General features: G+C 40.9%; 1 protein-coding gene across 4 annotated transcripts in view; it reads right to left on the reverse strand.

Annotated features, from left to right (window-relative positions):
- Positions 1-17,384, reverse strand: part of Cip4 (formin-binding protein 1-like Cip4) — a 132,915-nt gene extending 115,531 nt beyond the window's left edge. For all 4 annotated transcript variants that reach the window (XM_019045146.2, XM_019045145.2, XM_019045144.2 and 1 more), the window contains exon 1: positions 17,315-17,384. In XM_019045146.2, coding sequence (XP_018900691.1) covers positions 17,315-17,338 — 24 coding nt within the window. In that variant the 5' untranslated portion in view covers positions 17,339-17,384. The remainder of the gene's footprint in view (positions 1-17,314) is intronic.
- Positions 17,385-18,874: the final 1,490 nt, after the last annotated feature.

Genomic DNA, 18,874 nt, shown 5'->3' on the forward strand with positions numbered 1-18,874 from the left:
GTACCGCGACGACGCGATGCAATTGCGCAAAGGTTCAACCGAGTTCAAAGGCCCGTCGTCGCAGCGTTCACAGGATGAGCGCATCACTGCCGGTAGTGCCGGTGCACGACCTCAACGTCTTCAAACACAATGACCCGCCGCAGCCACGCTCATCGCGAAAAATTCAATTTTGACCAGTACCGGCCTTTGCGCGATATTTTCCACCAAGGGTATAACACTGGGAAAAAAAACACATTGGATCTAGAGTCCAGACTCTTAAAAACATCGACAAGAAAAAATACTCTTGATTCAATCGGATTTTTGCTCAAGTCAAGAACCAAGCCTATTAATTTGAGCGGATTTCCTTTTGCTTCGAGCTTAAATCTGATTGAATCAAGAGTATTTTTTCTTGTCGATGTTTTTAAGAGTCTGGACTCTAGATCCAATGTGTTTTTTTTTTTCTACTGAAGGGAGAGTAAGGACAAGTCGGTAATTTTGAGGTTAGGCCAAGGAGTTTTTAGGACCCTAAGGCAACCACCAACCTATGAATTCAAGTTATCCAGAATGATTTAATAATACGATTGTTACGACCCGTCGTTCGTAAAGTACGTAATTGACTTAGTTTTTGCATACATTTTCTCATTATTGTGGAGGAAGGCTCATTTGTAAACATTCTTTGCCATCTTGGTTTGATGTTGGAATCTGAGGATTTACAGAGACATTCTTTGTGCAAGAAGGTTGGCTACCCTTTTGGGCCTTAAGAGGTTCATATTTCGACATGTCCGTACGCTCCCTATATGGGTACTTTAACTATAAGGGTAACCTGGATCCTCGATATGGAATGTACAAAAAAAGAAGTCTCATTGGACTAAATTAAGCAGGGTGAAAAGTTTTTGGGTATTGCGAAGTTCCCTGACTTTTCCAGGTCAGGTACGAAACGTTTAGCAAATATTATCCGTTTAGGAGGTCATGAATGATCACATTAATATGAAAGATAATATACAAGGATTATCGAAGTACGACCTGTCAACGGAGCCATTCAAAATCTACTGGCATCGTCTGGGCTTAGATTACTACTTCCTTGCAGTCCAGCGATCAACGATAATGACCGGCTAGGTTAACTAGACTTGTAGCTACATAGGTTTACTCACCACCAACGGGAGGATTAGGATCACGAAAACTCGTCTGTATAAAAAGGAATTATGTACACAAAGAGACCCTGCGTGGTATACCGATATTCGTTTTCACCGAGAGGTAAAATTTTGTTTCAAAAAAAACTTCAAACGAGAAATTCCAAAATTGTCTGATCAAAGTAAAATGACTGGAATAATCATGTTGAATTGTAGAGATAGACGCCATTAAAAAGCAGGAGTGCATAAATTCCTACCAATTTCAAAAGTAATCACATTCTCCTTCTTTCATCCTTTGACTTCGGATTTTGACGCGTAAAAATAAATGACGAAATAATAATAAAATCGAGAGTGTTTTTCAACTTTGGTATGACAATTTTCTCCTTGTTTCCTTTGATTTTGACTTTCGACCCTTGAAAATTGTCTCTCCTTCCACATTTTTACGAACATTTCCACTTTTTCACCCGCCCATCCGGGCTCGTAATTGACCATAGATAGTCTTCAGACCGTATTAAAAAGGAGGGATCTAACCTACGAGGGCAGTTTTTCTAAAACGACAACAACTCTTTGTTTCAACTCAGTGGCGAAACCGAAAAATCGTACTGCTGATAAATTCGTATTTTATGGAGCCCGTTTTATTGCATAGTGATTGAAGAATATAGGAGCAGCAACCGACAAAATTCTTCAAACTTTTCTGTCACTCTATGGCTCTGCTCGGCATTTTTCTGGTATTTTTCGTTTTCGAAGGTTGGCTGCCCTTTTGAGCCCTGAGAGCTCTGTCTCCACATGTCTGTCCGTACTCTTTTCATACAGGAATACTTCACCTAGCCCAACCTAAGTTTTCAAGGACGTGAAAACTAGGAGAGAAAACTACAAAACTCAAACGGCATTCCGAGACACTGCAAAAACACGGATCGAGAAAAACGCTTCAATGTGGGCAAGGAAAATCGAGGCACAGCACGAACCTTAAAAGGGAACGTCTTTCCTCTTCGCGGACCGCAATGTTGTAAAATTTGACGCGATTTTCCAAGCGTGATGAAAATTCATGGACGAATTCCGACTCGAATGCATTTGTTCCCAGAGACGCGGCAAGCACGTCGCTTGAATAATAATGACCGAGTAGGAAAAAAGAGACCCCGGTCGCGGGTCTGGGAAATTTTTCTCGAAATAAGAGACTAAAAATAAACTTTTACGCAAGGTAGCATGGAAACGCTGTAAGTGGGTGAGACCGGCCATGACAAATACGTCCCGAAGTGCGACCTCAACGAGTTGCATTCAGGTGGTCAAGAGTGGGACTTGGCAACGCCGCGTCAGCTACTGATGAGAGTCCATTCACAAGCTCATCAATCAACAACCGAGACTGCTTCTTTCGTCCAAATCGCGATTCAAACGCTCCCACGCGTTTTCTGTGGTCGCTTTGGTTTTGCATTTGGTACAAAAAAAAAAGAAATTGGGCATGTAAAAAAATACTACGGGTGGGAGTAAATGAAAATGAATCAAGCAATTTCAACAAAGTATAAGGACTTAAAAATGCCGTAAATTGACTTTTTAACCCTACTACTTTTCTTGGAATTGGCAGATTGGAAACGGAGAATTTCATCGTGCTCCTTACCTATCAAATACCGAACGCAATTTTTTGTCAAAATTATGGTACTGGAAGGAAAATAGGCTCAGCCATCCCAACTGTAATCCACTTTACCGTCCATACGCGGCAACAACACGAATCTAGCAAGGCTGTAATAAGATATAGATGATCCATGGAATCAGGGAATCTCTCTGTCCGATAGAGCCTCACGTGTAGGCACTTCCGAGCGATTTCCGCCGTCCCGTCACAGACCCCCCCCCCCCCCCCCCCCCCGACAAAATGCAAGGCGGGGGAGGACGGGGTATCAATTATTGAACGATTCAGGGGCTATCCACGGTCGGCGTTTGATGAACTTTGGAAGGTGAGCTGAGTTTACTCAGTGGGTCAACCGTGTTGCACATTCAGAGAGAGCCTAATCCACGGTCTCGATAACAGGAGGGGCTCATCATCGGTACATTTTTTGACCCTATAGTTCAACTCTGAGTCATCGGTGACTAAATGCCATATTAGGGCTTGCTCACGTTATCAAACTTTGTTGAGGGGTATTATTTGGACTTTTATTTGGTATTATTTTGCAATGAGAAACTACAATTTCTGGCTCCTCCGTAAAAACACTTAAGAGCATAGGGAAACAAATGGGACATACATTCGTTCTAAATTGAGCCAGAAATGTAGTTCCGAATTGAAAAATGTCTATCTGACAGTGGACCGCTGGACAAGGTATGATTCAAGCATTCTGATGCACGGCTCCTCTCTAAAATTTTACATAGAACATGATTCGAGCAACGAATATAACTGATATTCACTTCAAACCCAGATAATACAGTTATAATCAACACTGATTGCGACAAATATGAATTTTCCGCTCGCAAGAAAACTTGAGTCTACTGAAATCAAATTGAGTACTGCGACGGTTTTGGTATAGGCTTCTCAATCAAGCAGTGTTCCTTCCCCACCCTGTGTTGTTCAAAACGTAAACAACATGTAATAGCGGAGTCGAAGCGCTGAGATTGAAGGCGCCGTATTTTTACACAACAAAAGAAGACTGTCAACGCTAACATTTAAAGTGTGATTTAACTCGAGATGACTGTTCTTTATATAAGCGGAAAGCTGGAATTTATGCATTGTAAAACATTAATATCTTGTTGAGGGGTTTCATCTGAGTGATACATTTCGTCGTAAAAATCGTGTTCTACGTGAACATTTGATGAGTTAACAAAAAAGCATCAAGATTAAATTCGCACCTTGTCTTGTGGTTCATTATTATAAGAGAAGCAAGTCTTGAAAGATGAGTGCAGCTGCGCTGCAAGGCTGACTGTACCAAGTTTTCCGAGGGGTTTAGGCGCTAGGAGTAGGGGTCCTATGAGATAAAAGGGGGGGGAAAGTCCAACAGCGAATCTGAGAGGTTCTACGGAAATAATGTAATCAATCAGATGGAAAATGGAGTAAATCGGCTAACGAAATTGAAACCTTTCAATGTTCCTGAGATATATTTTCGGTCCTTCTAGCGTCCACAACTTCTTTTCCTCACTGCCTATCTTCCCCTCTAGTCTGCTTTCTATTAGCTACGCCTGTGGATATGACGTTTTTAAGTCTTCTACGATTAAGCACAGTACAGTTCACTAGCACAAGTGTACAACCGCTGAAGAAAGGAAGCAAGAGGCCCACGACTGCGATGTTGTCAAGTTACGCGACAGCAAAATTTCCTGAAAGATTCTAGGACCTTAAATAAACATAAATAAGCGTGGATTTCGTCTTGAAAATATGGGTCTGCATGATTGCAAATTGAAAATGTTGTGAGAATCCTCCCTCTATAAGAAACTAACTCTCGGCATGCATAATGAGCTTTTCACAGTTAACACGCAAATCTCCTGATACTGGCCCCTGAAAATCAGACACTTTTTTCTGAACTTATTTTTTGGCTCTATGCGCTATTTTTCATTTGTATACAGGGTGATCCAAAATCTCCTAACTAACAGCACCCAGCATCACCCCTCTAACTATTACATAAATTGAAATAGAAATTGAAAGCTTGTGAGTGCTCCTTCGTCAAAGGAAATGATTTTTAGGAATCCCCAAAATTTTAAAGGGACCAACCTGAAAGGGACAAAACCCTCAGGGGCTACAGGAGCAGTGCGGGACTTTTGGATCACCCTGTATAAACCTGCTGTACTACAAAGTTGACCCCTTTCCGTAATTAAAAATTCGCACATAATCGCGGAGAAATCAGGAAAATTTGCGAATGTCCTCACCCAATAGAGCTATCGCGGTTAAAGTGATGGATTGATGAAATTGGAGAAGGAAGGCTGAGAAAACTTTCAGTGCTCCCATTTCCCGAAACTAGTACCGAATTTCGGAAATTTTTAGATTTTCTTGAATTTTCCCCGGAACTTATGAGATTCCCAAATGTTCCGGAACTTTAGAAAAAAACTTAAAAAGATCCCGGAACTTTGTGGGAGAAATTGGAACAAAAAAGTTCCGAATCCTGGAACTTTCGACGGACTTGAAATACGAGCACTGCAGATTTTCGACAAAATCTGGCAACCATGGTCGGGAATCGGCGGTTAGCTGCCGACGTCACGTCACCGGGTCACCGATATCGTGCTTCCTTCCGGGGGTCTCGGAAATCCTACCCTCCACCCTCCTTCCCTTCACCCTCCTCCCTCCCTCCTGTCCATCACTGCTCACGTCATCGCGCTCAAGTTCAGTGTTCACTGCAACGAGTGCAACTGGCAGTTGCTTCGCAGTCGCAGGGACGCTCAAGAATAGGAATCGCTTCGCCACGCTGAAGCGGGGAGGGAGAGGGGGGAGGGGATGGCTGAAAATAGTTCTGGGCCTCCGCAATTTACTGAGAGGTCTTCGCAAATAAGAACGCACAATGTTTCTCAAAAAAAATGAACGCAATGGCCATTATAAAATTTACTTGACCGTTTCTAAAGACCTCGGGAGAAACCGACGTTTTAAACGACGCGACGGTGACAACGCGAGGGAAGATGCATCAGCGCAGCCAATAAAGGGCAGGGGCCTTTATGGCAGGGTTGCCATAAAGGTCAGAGAATGAAATTCTCTAACATCTCCCTGATTTCCATGACACGTCCGAGTAAAATTCCCTAAAAATTGAAGATATGCCAAACATACCGAATTAGAAATAGTTTTCAGACAAAATTTGTTGTTCAAAACGTCTGACACATTCTAAAATAGGGGTGAATTAACAATTTTTCCCTGACACTTTCATTATTCTCCCAGACTTAATAATTTCCTGAAATTTCCCAGCATTCCCTGACTTTGGCAACCCTGGCATATGCAGTAACGCGGTGGATGAATTCATATATCGTATTTGTAGAAGGCTCACTTAATAACGATCTTACTTTGTTTGGACTAAATATATGGTGATGATCTTCCTACTACCGATGTTCCCTCTCGCGAGAACGCGAATGATGATTCATAAATGAGAGTTAAAAAATGGACAAGACGAAATTAAGTAATTAAGTGCACTTTCTTGATACCGAGCTGATCCCTCTACTTGGAGACGATTTCCGTTTACGGATTCGTTGAAAGTTTATAAAAAGCTTGACAATAGCGTGCATTGTCAAACGACGACGTCAAAACAACAGCGCAGATGTTGATTGTTGACGTTTCAACTCCACTGAGAACGTGACGCAATGAGAAGAATTTCTTGCCACCAGTTGATAAAAATTGACCTAAAACTCTTCTCCGACGCAGGTGTTGCAAACGACAAGCGTCCGATGCACATAATGTGCTTCGCCCCCAACGAGTTCGACCATCCATAAATTCATGCCAGATCACATTTCCAATTACCAAATGCCCTCGCCAAATTCCAAGCATGGTCTCGGTCCCAATCGCATTGACTTTGCAAATTCCGGTCAACCGAATGCAGTTACGAGAAATGATTCGCTATAGAACACTCCGAAATTCAACCTGTCAAAGTTCGTCCTTGATCGACGGCATCAGGTTACCGCCTACTTTTTCACCTAAAGCGACAAATGCGAAAGTTTAAACTGCGAATAAATTTCACGCGTGATCAAAAATGGCGAACCCTGAAACAACCAAAACGGACCCAAAATAAAATGTTGAATTACTTTTTCGGAGCCCATGTTGTCTACCGTAAAAATTGAAGGCGAACTGTCAATGCGTTAGAATCACCTCTTCGCTTTCGGTGAGAGGATGATCTTTGAGTGCAGAGTGTCTTGACTAATCTTGACATTTACGTTGATACCACTATTCGAACATGTAGGGGCTCATATTGGCTATGCTAAAAATTGAAGGCGAAATTATTAAAGTCACCTCTTCCTGCCCGGAAAGTTGATATTTTTTTAGAGAGTTTTCTGAAAAAGCAAGACATTTAAGTACGGTGAGGCTGCATAACGTTTGCGCACACTTTTCTTACCGAATTTCCGTTTACGGATTCGTTGAAAGTTTATAAAAAGCTTGACAATAGCGTGCATTGTCAAACGACGACGTCAAAACAACAGCGCAGATGTTGATTGTTGACGTTTCAACTCCACTGAGAACGTGACGCAATGAGAAGAATTTCTTGCCACCAGTTGATAAAAATTGACCTAAAACTCTTCTCCGACGCAGGTGTTGCAAACGACAAGCGTCCGATGCACATAATGTGCTTCGCCCCCAACGAGTTCGACCATCCATAAATTCATGCCAGATCACATTTCCAATTACCAAATGCCCTCGCCAAATTCCAAGCATGGTCTCGGTCCCAATCGCATTGACTTTGCAAATTCCGGTCAACGAATGCAGTTACGAGAAATGATTCGCTATAGAACACTCCGAAATTCAACCTGTCAAAGTTCGTCCTTGATCGACGGCATCAGGTTACCGCCTACTTTTTCACCTAAAGCGACAAATGCGAAAGTTTAAACTGCGAATAAATTTCACAGCGTGATCAAAAATGGCGAACCCTGAAACAACCAAAACGGACCCAAAATAAAATGTTGAATTACTTTTTCGGAGCCCATGTTGTCTACCGTAAAAATTGAAGGCGAACTGTCAATGCGTTAGAATCACCTCTTCGCTTTCGGTGAGAGGATGATCTTTGAGTGCAGAGTGTCTTGACTAATCTTGACATTTACGTTGATACCACTATTCGAACAGTAGGGGCTCATATTGGCTATGCTAAAAATTGAAGGCGAAATTATTAAAGTCACCTCTTCCTGCCCGGAAAGTTGATATTTTTTAGAGAGTTTTCTGAAAAAGCAAGACATTTAAGTACGGTGATACAACTATTCGACCATGTGAGATAGTGTGATGACACAGAAGAGTTCTAAAATTATTCCGCAGGAGAGCTGTACTTTCAACTGTCTTGAGAAAAATGGTGCTCTTTTCTGCAAATTTCTAACCTGACAATTTGTTCGTTGTAAGTCCAAAACGAAAGCACGCAATCATGCAGCAGGTAGCGCATACTGTGATCTCGAATGACAAGAATGCATAAAACCCTTCTGACATTGTCAAAACTCTTCGGGATTTAGTCATCCAAACAGTTTCGAAAAGTCTTACGGATAAATATTAGTAATTTTATATTCGTCTGCTCAGCAGCTGCGCTTGTTTCCTCAAGCCTACAATTTCGCATTTACTGCTCCGGTGATACAGCAGTGTGGACGATGACAATGCAGTCAGCTGATCTGCCTTCTTGCTGCGCTGCGAAGCGGCAGGACGTGAGGGTGACGTCAACAAGTGAGCGACTCGACTCGCTCGTCGTGGCGCAGCACGGCGCACAGAGGATCGAGTCAATCAGAGAGGTTGGACATGAAATTCATGACTAAAACTGCAAAGTTTGATGTTTATTTTGTCACATTTTAAATTGGAAGGGATGCTTCAGAGTAAAAATTTCACGACGAAACCAATGGAACCACTTCCAGAACCTCAAAGATTCGTAAAAACGGAGTTACAAGCGTTGAAAGTTCCCAAATTTGATCCGACCTCTCCTATTGACTCGATTCACTACTGTGCGGCGCGGCGACATGAGGTCCGCTCGGCTATCGTCGGGAAATCGCCGATATCCGACTCACAATCACAATGACCGACTCGTAAATTACGGCGCTGCGCGGTGTTGTGCAAGGTCCGGCGCCAAGGTCGCAACCACCGCGATAGGCAGACGCCCCACCGCAACAGGCCGGCCGGCCTCTCCGTGAGGTTCCCACATGTGTGAGTGCATTGTGCAGGGCATCCTCCATTCCAGTATAAATCCTCGCCAATATAAAATTTCGCGAGAGACGATTGACGGTCGGAGGCGGGTCCAGCAATTTGGCAACACCAGTTTTCCGCCATTTGAACCAATGCTAAATAATCGATTCTCATAGGAACACATGGCCCCTCAAAGAATCGATAAATTTCCATCGGTTTAAATGGAGAAATGACAATGTTGCCAATTTGCTGGATCCGCCAATGTTGATGGTGCTCTTAGTTTTAACTAAATTATTTAGTTATTTTTCGGGCTAAACTAGTACATGAAATAACCATTCATCTCTTCAGCGTGCGATTCCGGTGTTACACGGAGAAAAAGACTTCGGGAGTGAGACCCGAAGTTTAGGCCATATGGATCTCATGAAGTTTTCGGATTGAGCATCTGAACACTTCAGGTCCAGCTGCTGAGGTTTGGATCACACATCTGAAGTACTTCGGTTTTCACATCCGAACAACTTCGGTTCTCACATCCGAAAAACTTCGGTTTGCACATCTGAAGTGTAAGAACTGGAGTTTCAGATGTGTGATCCGAACCTCGACAGCTAGACCTAAAGTGTTCAGATGCTTAATCCGAAAACTTCAGAGATCCATATTACCTAAACTTCGGGTCCCACGCACGAGGTTTTTTCTCCGTGTAGTGTGGAAAACGACTACCTCTATCTCCGACTTTCCCCGAGTTTCACATACCATTTCAAGCACCCTGACAATTCACCATTCCCACCATTGATCGCCAACGAGACCCCGATATTGAACAGTGAGTAAATCGCCCCTAATCTCGTTTCGATACGAATTCGTTCGTATTAAGCTCGCCGATCAAGGGCGCTGGCACTTTCCCGTTCGACAGGAGACTGGAGATAGGGGGGTGCGGAGCTAAGTAAGAATTAGGAGCCCTGAGGGAGGCCGGAATGGGGACGTGGGAGGTTGAAAGCACGCCGGCTCGAGGAGTGGAGTGGGGTCGAGTGGGGTGTGGGGTTGCGGTGGCTGCTGCACCCGCGCCGCCCGGGATGCAAGGGTGCATCGCAAGACCCGGACTTTCCCCTCGTTACGATTCTGAGTCATCTTGGGAACGTCAAGACGATTTATTTCATCTCCTTGTCTCCCTACTTACGTCCACCACTGTTGCGCTGTTGAAACTTGTAAGGGCCATTGTTGTAACGGGATAAACTTCCGTGCTGAGGAAAAACGCCGTATGGACCCTCAGGCGTTGCAAAATCTCTTTTGATAAAACACGAATTTTCGAGAAAACTTATGCTTACTTTCCTTCGAATTTTTCAGATACTTTTGTTCGCAATTTCACTAAAAGTTCCTGAAAATTTCAAGAAAAAATAAACACGGATCTCCTTAAAAATAAAAATTTTATCAAAGGAAATTTGCCAACTCTCGAATGTTCATACGGCGTTTTCCCTTAGCACGGCAGTAAAGTGCTGAAGTCGTTTTCATTCCCGTTGATAAGTCATCGATGGCCAAAGTGTGAAACCACGTGTCTTCGTTTGGGACGGCGCGGACTTTCTGTCATACATTGTCTTTTTTTGGGGAAAATAGTCAACTAAATTTGTTTGAAAACTTACATGATTATTCTACCTTTTTTGCAGAGTGGCTGAAGTGCGAAAGCGAAACTGCGCATCTCCGTTCAGGACGTTGCGGACTTTCTGTCGCGCATTATTTTTTCTTCGGGAAAACAGACAACGTAGTTTTTTTTTAAAAACTTCCATGATTTTTCTACTCTATTAGGTAGCAGAATATCCTATAAAAATGTCAAGTTATAAAGTTCGCTTATTTCTTTTCGAAAAAATAAAATACCTAGGGGCGGCAAATTTGAAACACCGCAATAGAGATACGTGGTTTCGAACTTTGGCAATTCTCATTTCAGGCTATTCCTCAATAGGTTTGTAGCGGAATTCTGCTGGAGTGAAAAAACAGAGTTGATTCTTATAACGAATGGTTCAAGGCCAACATGAGCGAATCCAGAAAGTCTAAAATTTACAATCTGCCTGAGAGATTTTGCATGTTCTGAGCTTCTCGTTTCAAAAAGTTTACCACGGGACCTCATTAAGTATTCTTTTCTTTATCATTGCCTGAGTAACATTCAAGCAAAAAAAAATATTTTTCGACGCCAGAATTGAGATTTGTGTTATGCAACGATCTTATCAAAGGCTTTCACTCTACCGACAAAATTAAAAAGGAAGAAATGATAATTTTAAGATTCACGGTTAAATTATTTGAAGAAAGTCATGAACGGATCATCAGTGGACTAAATGGGAGGGGAGCGTTCTTCCTGCACGTGACAAACAGCTTAATCCGACAATTTCTACAAATACCCACGTGCTGGCGTATTTGGGACTTCGCGATATTCTTGCTTTGCAAGACATTGAATAAAGAGTAAACAGCGGCAACCTAACGTTGGATCAATAAGTGAACCCCAGAGTCGAGGAGACAGAAATTTTGGTCCGAGTCCAGGGCAGGCGATTCCACGAGTGACGTCATATTCACAGACATACCCGGCTTACCTATCGTGGCTCCGATGTTAAGGTGTTCAACGTCTCATCTTTAAGTGCTTTTGTCTTCCTTCTGTTAAAGGGGCAAGAACACTAACTCGTAATTTATTGACTTGGTTCCTTTGTGTCAAATGTGATCCAAATAACACTCGGGAACTGAGAATTTTCGATTGCAAGAGGAAACAAAAACGCTGGTAAAAAAAAAGGAGTATTCCCTCGATCTGGTTTGATTCATACCGGCATCCGAGTAGCGGAATGGAATTGAGCCACATTGTAGGAATCTTCCGCGGTCGAGCGGCGCTACGAGGCATGTCTGTTACTTTCATTCACAGAATTTGAGTAATTCGTCAAACGGGGTTTTCACCACGGTGAAGTCTCGAGGTATGCGTCGGCTTATCGAGCATTGAACTAAATTAAACGATGGATCGCGTGTCATTAAACCATGATAAGGCGAAGCACTCAATAACTGTTCAGGGTGCCTACTAAAACAAGCTGGCCGAAAATCAGTACTTTTACAGTACTTTCCCGAGAAATTCAGTACCTCCACGTGACGAAATTCGGAAAAATTCATAAATTTGAATTTCTCGCTCAAAAATAACAAAAAAAATGAAAAACATTCCGGACCCTCTTGCGAAATTTCCGCACTTTTTCAGTACTTCCGGGCCGGCCTTGAAAAATCAGTACTACTTCCAAACTTTCCGAGAATTTTAATTTTACTTAATTTCTTTTTTGGGTACTTTTTAGCGGTTAATAATGGTGTCGTGAGACACCGAAAAGTCTCGTGTATTTTTATGTATTTTAGTCTTGTTTCCACTGTTTCCTTGTTTTTCTTTCGACGATTTCCATTTTGGGCTGCCTGTGTACCTTCGTCTTTTTTCATTTATATAAATGCAATAGTAAGATGAAAGGTGAGCTAGAAGATACATGACACGGAAACTTCTAACCGCGAATAAGGCCTTAAAATCGAATTTTGAAGCGAGACTGTAAGAGGCAACAACAAGAGCTCGCGTCGGCGATCGCGGGACGCGTGGCAGGTTGCCCAGGCAACAGGCGTTCATTTTTACCGGAGTTAGCACCTTTCCCTTTCAGCCGTATCTCGAACCCTTCACTTCGGTAGGTATGAAAGGACACTCACTCTCATTCACAATTTTAGTTTATTGACCAATGCTTAGTTAGATTTGCCATTTTTAAAAATTGAATCTACTTTGAACTGAGTTCATGTATTTTAGTCTTGTTTCCACTGTTTCCTTGTTTTCCTTTCTACGATTTCCATTTTGGACTGTCTGTGTACCTTCGTCTTTTTTCATCTATATAAATGCAATAGCAAGATGAAAGGTGAGCTAGAAGATACATAACATGGAAACTTCTAACCGCGAATAAAAATCGAATTTTGAGGCGAGATTGTAAGAGGCAACAACAAGAGCTCGTCGGCGATCGCGGGAACGCGCGGCAGGTTTGCCCAGGCAACAGGCGTTCATTTTTACCGGAGTTAGCACCTTTCCCTTTCAGCCGGATCTTATCTCGGAACCCTTCACTTCCGCTACGGCGGCCGTTCCTGTCACAAGCGTCAACTACCAGTTGAGTAGCTGTTGACCGTCAACTACCGGTTGACGTGTCTTGTCAATTTTCAACCATCAGTTGAGTTCCCGTTGACCGTCTGTTACTCAACTGCTACTTTTTCTGGCTGTCGAGTCTTCAACTTGAGGTTGAGACCATTTTATAACCTCACTTTTTTCACACTGGATGTTATGTTTTGGTTCTTACGGTTGTTGGCGTGATCTGTCTTGCGATATTCGTTAATAATTTTATGGTTTGAGTTTCTCTAATTAAGTTTGAAAATGTTGGCTCTCTATGATGAGTTCGTCAGCCCCTCAGATGACGAGGAAGAGTATGTATACATTCCACGGAGACCTGCCCTCCGAAGGGCCAAGTGAATTATTTTGACTTATTGAGCGAACCTCAATTTTTCATGCGGTTTCGCCTGAAGAAAGAAACAGTGGCCTTGCTACTCGTCCAAATTGAGCCCATGATCAGGGTTGCAAGCGTGAAATGAAAAATATGAAAGGTTGGAAGTTTCAGTGAAATATTTCATGAAATTTCACAAACCTGTGAAAAATATGAAAAATTGGAAAAATTGGATTTTCTCGCCGCCAATTGACAGAATATTGATATCAATACTTTTACTTAGCAAACATATAATTCCAGAACAAAAATATAGTTCCTGTCTTTGCTGTAATTCAGTAATTGGAAATCTGAAAAAATACCAAACCTATAACCTTATAACTCTTCATTCGTCAACCATTTTCAGATACACAATTTGTTTTTAACTACATATTTCTTAAAAACTCAAACTGTTCCAATGGAATAATTCATGAAGTTTCTAAAAATACTGATGACTCTGTTTGATGCTTAAAGCGAAAACAAAAAAAATCAAATGTCATGAGAAAAACACTGGTATCGTTGAAGGGTGCCATTTGGAAGGATTCTGTTCCCCCTCCCCAGAATCTTGCAACATTCACATACATACAGAGTTAAGAAATTTCGTGAAAGATTATAAAAAGAAATATCATGAGGAAATTTCAAGAAATTTCATTTAACACACAGAATTCAGGATTAAACCCTAGAAACTTATGAATCTCCTTAAGTCTCTTTATACACACGTGGTAAACTGTGAAAGGGAACTTTAGAAATGTCCAGAAAGTTGAGTAAAACAGCAAAAACATATATAGGTAATTTTAATTTTTTTTCTCAAATTTTGGTTGAACACACAGCCGTACTAGTTGAACATCAAAATAAATTTTACGGATAGAGTAAAACGTTATAGCTTTCATACTTGGAACAAAACAAATTTCTTGACTATAAAGAATTCTAGTACCCCCTAATAGTTTCACCTTATTTCTTGGTACAAAAGGGAGGGAGGGATCTTAAACTATCCTTGAAACAATTTAATGGATTTTTCAGGAATTAACAGTTTCCTTCGCTAACGTATTTCTTTTTTTAAATAGGAAATATTTGATACACAAGTAGAGTACCTGTATTTTTGAACTTCGCAGTGCTAGATTTTGAGATCGGTAAGTAGGCAGGTATTTTACATTTCTTGAATCTGAGAGAGAATGTTTGACATTTTGTCGGTCGAAAGAAATTTCATGAGGAAAAAAGAAATTTCATGAAATTTCTTGTGATTTCTTGTGAAATTTCACGAAATTTCTTGTGAAATTTCACGAAATTTCGTTCGATGAAATGTCTTTTAGCAACTCTGCATACATATAAAAATAAAATCTAACAATATTAATCTCAGCAGGAATCACATAAGGTCCGAAAAAAGTTATATTTCCCCAATTTTCCAAAAAAATTCCTTCGCCCTTTTGTGGAAGTTGTTCCCTACCCTCGGAGTCGAGAGTCGAACACGAACACACGACGAGTGACGTGATTTCTGTAAAATAATGGCTGCCGATTGACCGGAAATGGCTTTTTTCTTGCATGTTTTGGAAAAGAGTAGTACTGCAATCAGACACTCATCAGTCAACAGCCTGTTGACCGCTAGTTGACGAACTAGAGGTTGAAATTTCGTCACAAGACACCCGGCTCCGCTGAACTGGTAGTTCGCCTCAACTACTAGTTGATCAACTAGCAGCTAACACCCAGTTTGACAGGAACGGCCCTAAGAAAGGACACTCGCTCTCATTCACAATTTCAGTTTTTCGACCAATGCTCAATTGGATTGGCCTATTTAAAAATTTAAATATACTTTGAACTGAGTTCATCAGAACCAAACCCACATTAAGTTGAAATTGAGAAAAAGAGGTTTGAAGTTTTATTCCTGCATGGGGCTCGGTGTAGAAAATAAACTTTAACCCCTCTTTCCACAAACTAATTTCTGTTTTCCGAATTTCAATTTTCAGTAGGAGAAAATATCCGGCTAGCGGAACTCAAAATCATTCTTAGGTAACTCAATTTTTCGAAAATTTTTCCGCTGGATTGGCAGAATATTCTGTAAAAATTCTATGCAGTAAGTTGGCTTTTCCTGTTCGAAAAAAATAAATAGAAGCGGAAATGGCGAAACACCGCAATGGGGATACGTGGTTTCGCACTTTGGCCATAAATATGTGATTTTGTACTTCAATTATCCACTTGGTTTTCTTTGTTGTGTAGAGATAATCCCATGTAAGTGGCTATCATCTTATTTATCTGTCTACAATGCTCTCTTCTAAAATAACTTATCTACACAGGAAGTTTTGCTGACACTGTATCACAACCACTTCCATACAAAGTGATGTCAAATCATGCAAAAAAATTTGTGTATCACTGCAAAAACGTGCCTTAGAAAGAGAAGTAAAAAAGAAAAGGGGATAAATGAGCAGGAAATAGCCAGACTCCAAGGAAAGTTCAGGGACCTCCCCAGCTTAAAGAAGGGATCTGGAGAGCCTCCCCCAGGAAAATTTTGAAAAGTTGAGTTGTCTAAGGAGGAATTTTGAGCTGTTCTTGCCAAAAAAATTACTTTCATTTTGTATTATGAAAGATGAGTCTTGCACTAAGGTACTTAGCAAAATCCCTTACATTTTTTAGAGGGGGCTAAGTAGATTTCTGGCAGGATTAAGGAGGCGGAGGAGCTCCCCCCCCCCTATTTCCACTCATGTATGGGGTCATTAAGCCCATGGATAAACCCACACAGAATTAAAAGTGAGGACAATTCATTATTCTTATGAAATTCAGTAGCATGACATTTTATAAAAATTGTTGAAACTTTCAGGGATTCATTTTAGGGTTACCAATTGTGAAATTTTTCACCTCCCTTACCTCTCGTCTTTTTATTCCCCCAACTATTTTTTAAACCAAAAGGTTGCCGCACCTTGCTCCTCGGCTTTCTAGCCATGATGACTTCCTTAGGAGAATAGGAACTAAAAAGTTTTCCAAAACAGGAACATGTGGCCCCAAGAGAATCTTGATGTGTTTTCATTCAGTTGGGAAGTTAGATTGGGGGCTTGCCTAATTTCGCTCTACTTCCCCCCCCCCCCTCCCTTAGCGCAACAGCATTTCAAGCAATACCCTGGTCATCCATTGATTAGGCAAATATCAGTGATTACTATAAAAGTTTCTTGAACACTTGCTCCTCTTCCAACGAATCTAAAGGGATTGAAAGGTCTTAAAGGAAGGGAACATCATACGCTTCAGCAATTCCAAACAATTTTCAAGAACTTCATAAAGGAGTGTGTAAGCACACCTAGGGTTGATCCATTGTTTTTAGGTTTAAGTATTGACCACCTTTAGGTTGAATGGACAATTTTGGAACTTGAAGATTTCTAAAAAAATTCCTGAAACTCATTATCTCTCTGTGATTACTTGGTATAGTAGAAAGAAGTTGTTGGGAGTAAAATTAGGACTGTAAAGTGAACATATATGACTTATACAATTACTTCAGAGATAGATGAAACGACTAGCAGTATCAAATTTGAACAAACTTTTAGAATCGTAACAAGATAACAAGATAAGTACCTCATAAAGGTTTTGGCGTATTTACCTCCCACGCTTAAGATATGATATGAAATCGAAGGATATGCTAAACTTCACCTTAGAATTTAGAAAGTACATATAAGGCCCTTCATGTTGGTACTTCAGATTTAACTGAAAAGAAACTTCTTTAAAGACCGCTGGTGATATGTCCATACAAACACTGCCTCTTCTGCAGTACATGCAAATATGACAATATTGCCATTCCTCCAGTTAGCTCAAGGCTATATAAAGAGGAATTGCATAATTGAGGGAATCTCGCACGCAAATTGAGTTCGACTCCGCAAAATCAATTCGTGACTGCGTGTGGGGTACTAAATTAAAGAAAAAATGCAGGTACAGCTACTTATAAGCTATGCAATGACTAGAGGGCGCCAGACATAATCAAAGAGACATACCCATAATTCGGACCCCCAGCTCATATTGGTGATTTAATCCAAAGTAAAGAGCACTATATCACCTTGAGGCATGTACCCAGAACAAAGCACCGGGTATACACAGAGTAAAACCAACGGTCGACTTTGTCCATACATAATTTACAAAACCGCACCTCTCGCACCACAAATCTGAACCCGAAAAATTTGTATCTAACAACCGAAATTCCTAAACAATCTACGTTACACGTTACGCGCTTCGTCTTCAACAATGGCTGAACAAACACAACAATGAACTGAGGGAGGGAAGGGATGGGCACACACGAGGCCTCGCCTCCGCTCGGAATGATGTAGAGAGCCAGTAGAGCGCGAAGCACCTAGCCACGATTGACGAAAACTAACGGTGGGACAGTGACTCGCTAAGGCTAATGGCGCGGGCGCTCATTGTGAGAGCATGTGCTATGAGCGGTGTGCGAGCGGTGCTGTTGAGCACCGACAGATCTTACTTTAATGAAGTGTTGCTGAATCATCCTTCACATCCCACTCGATCCCAAATGCACGAGTCCTCTTCCAGACCCTCAGGTCTATTATGTACTTTCCTTCGAAGATAAAGAATGTGAAACCATATCATTTTGCTGCATCTTTGGAATACGCAAAAGAAATATTTAACCTGAGAAAAGATCAAACTGTTAACTTACTGAAAAAAGCGTTGTAAAGTTTGAAAAATATGAGTTTTCGGGGAGCTGTGTGCATTATTAATTTGTGAAGGGAATAAAATCCCTTAACCTTAAACCTTTTCAAGAGTTTAAAGAATGATTCACCACGAAAATAAATTATCCATAAGAACAACGGATGTCAGAGACGGGGGAGTTTCATTGAATATGTCAGACATAAGAAGTCCAGTATAATAATACATTTTTTCTTATACACAAAATAGGATATTAACTTCTAGTCCCTAAAGTTTGTTATAAGAGGCATATTATGAACTTATTAGGTATGAACCAAAGAAAAATTTTGCTGAACAAAAGTATTCCGAAGTAATCTGAGTTGCCTTCTTCATTCAGATAAAAATAATTATTTTAACATCCCAATAATAAATGACATAGGTACCTCATACCGGCATCACAGAGGGAGAAAAAAATTAAGAAGTATTAGGCAAGTGCAAAGGATGAATAAATTGAAAAAACAATGAACAACTTGAGGGGAACATATTTTGAATTTTTTATTTAAATAAAAGCAACAGCAAAGGTCAGTTGGAATCAAAATGAGCAGATGATTGACACAATGGTAAAATTACTAAATAAATACAAAAATATAATAAAAAAATACAATTTTAAACACAATTCATCACAGTTTCTTCATGAATTTTCCATGAAGTTCACATCTGAACAAATTGTAAAGGGTATGAACATGGAAAGAGTTTCCGAGAACAATCCAGGGGGCATGTTAAATTATCATGGGTTATATTAAATAAAGTATTCATAGCGAAGCTGATAATGATAATATCTAGGACCCCCTTGGGATCGATTTTGTCTTGGTTCACAGCGACGGTGAACATCCCTCGAGTCGCTCTTCTTTAAATTC

Source organism: Bemisia tabaci, chromosome 4 (assembly GCF_918797505.1).
Source record: "Bemisia tabaci chromosome 4, PGI_BMITA_v3".
NCBI lineage: Eukaryota > Metazoa > Arthropoda > Insecta > Hemiptera > Aleyrodidae > Bemisia > Bemisia tabaci.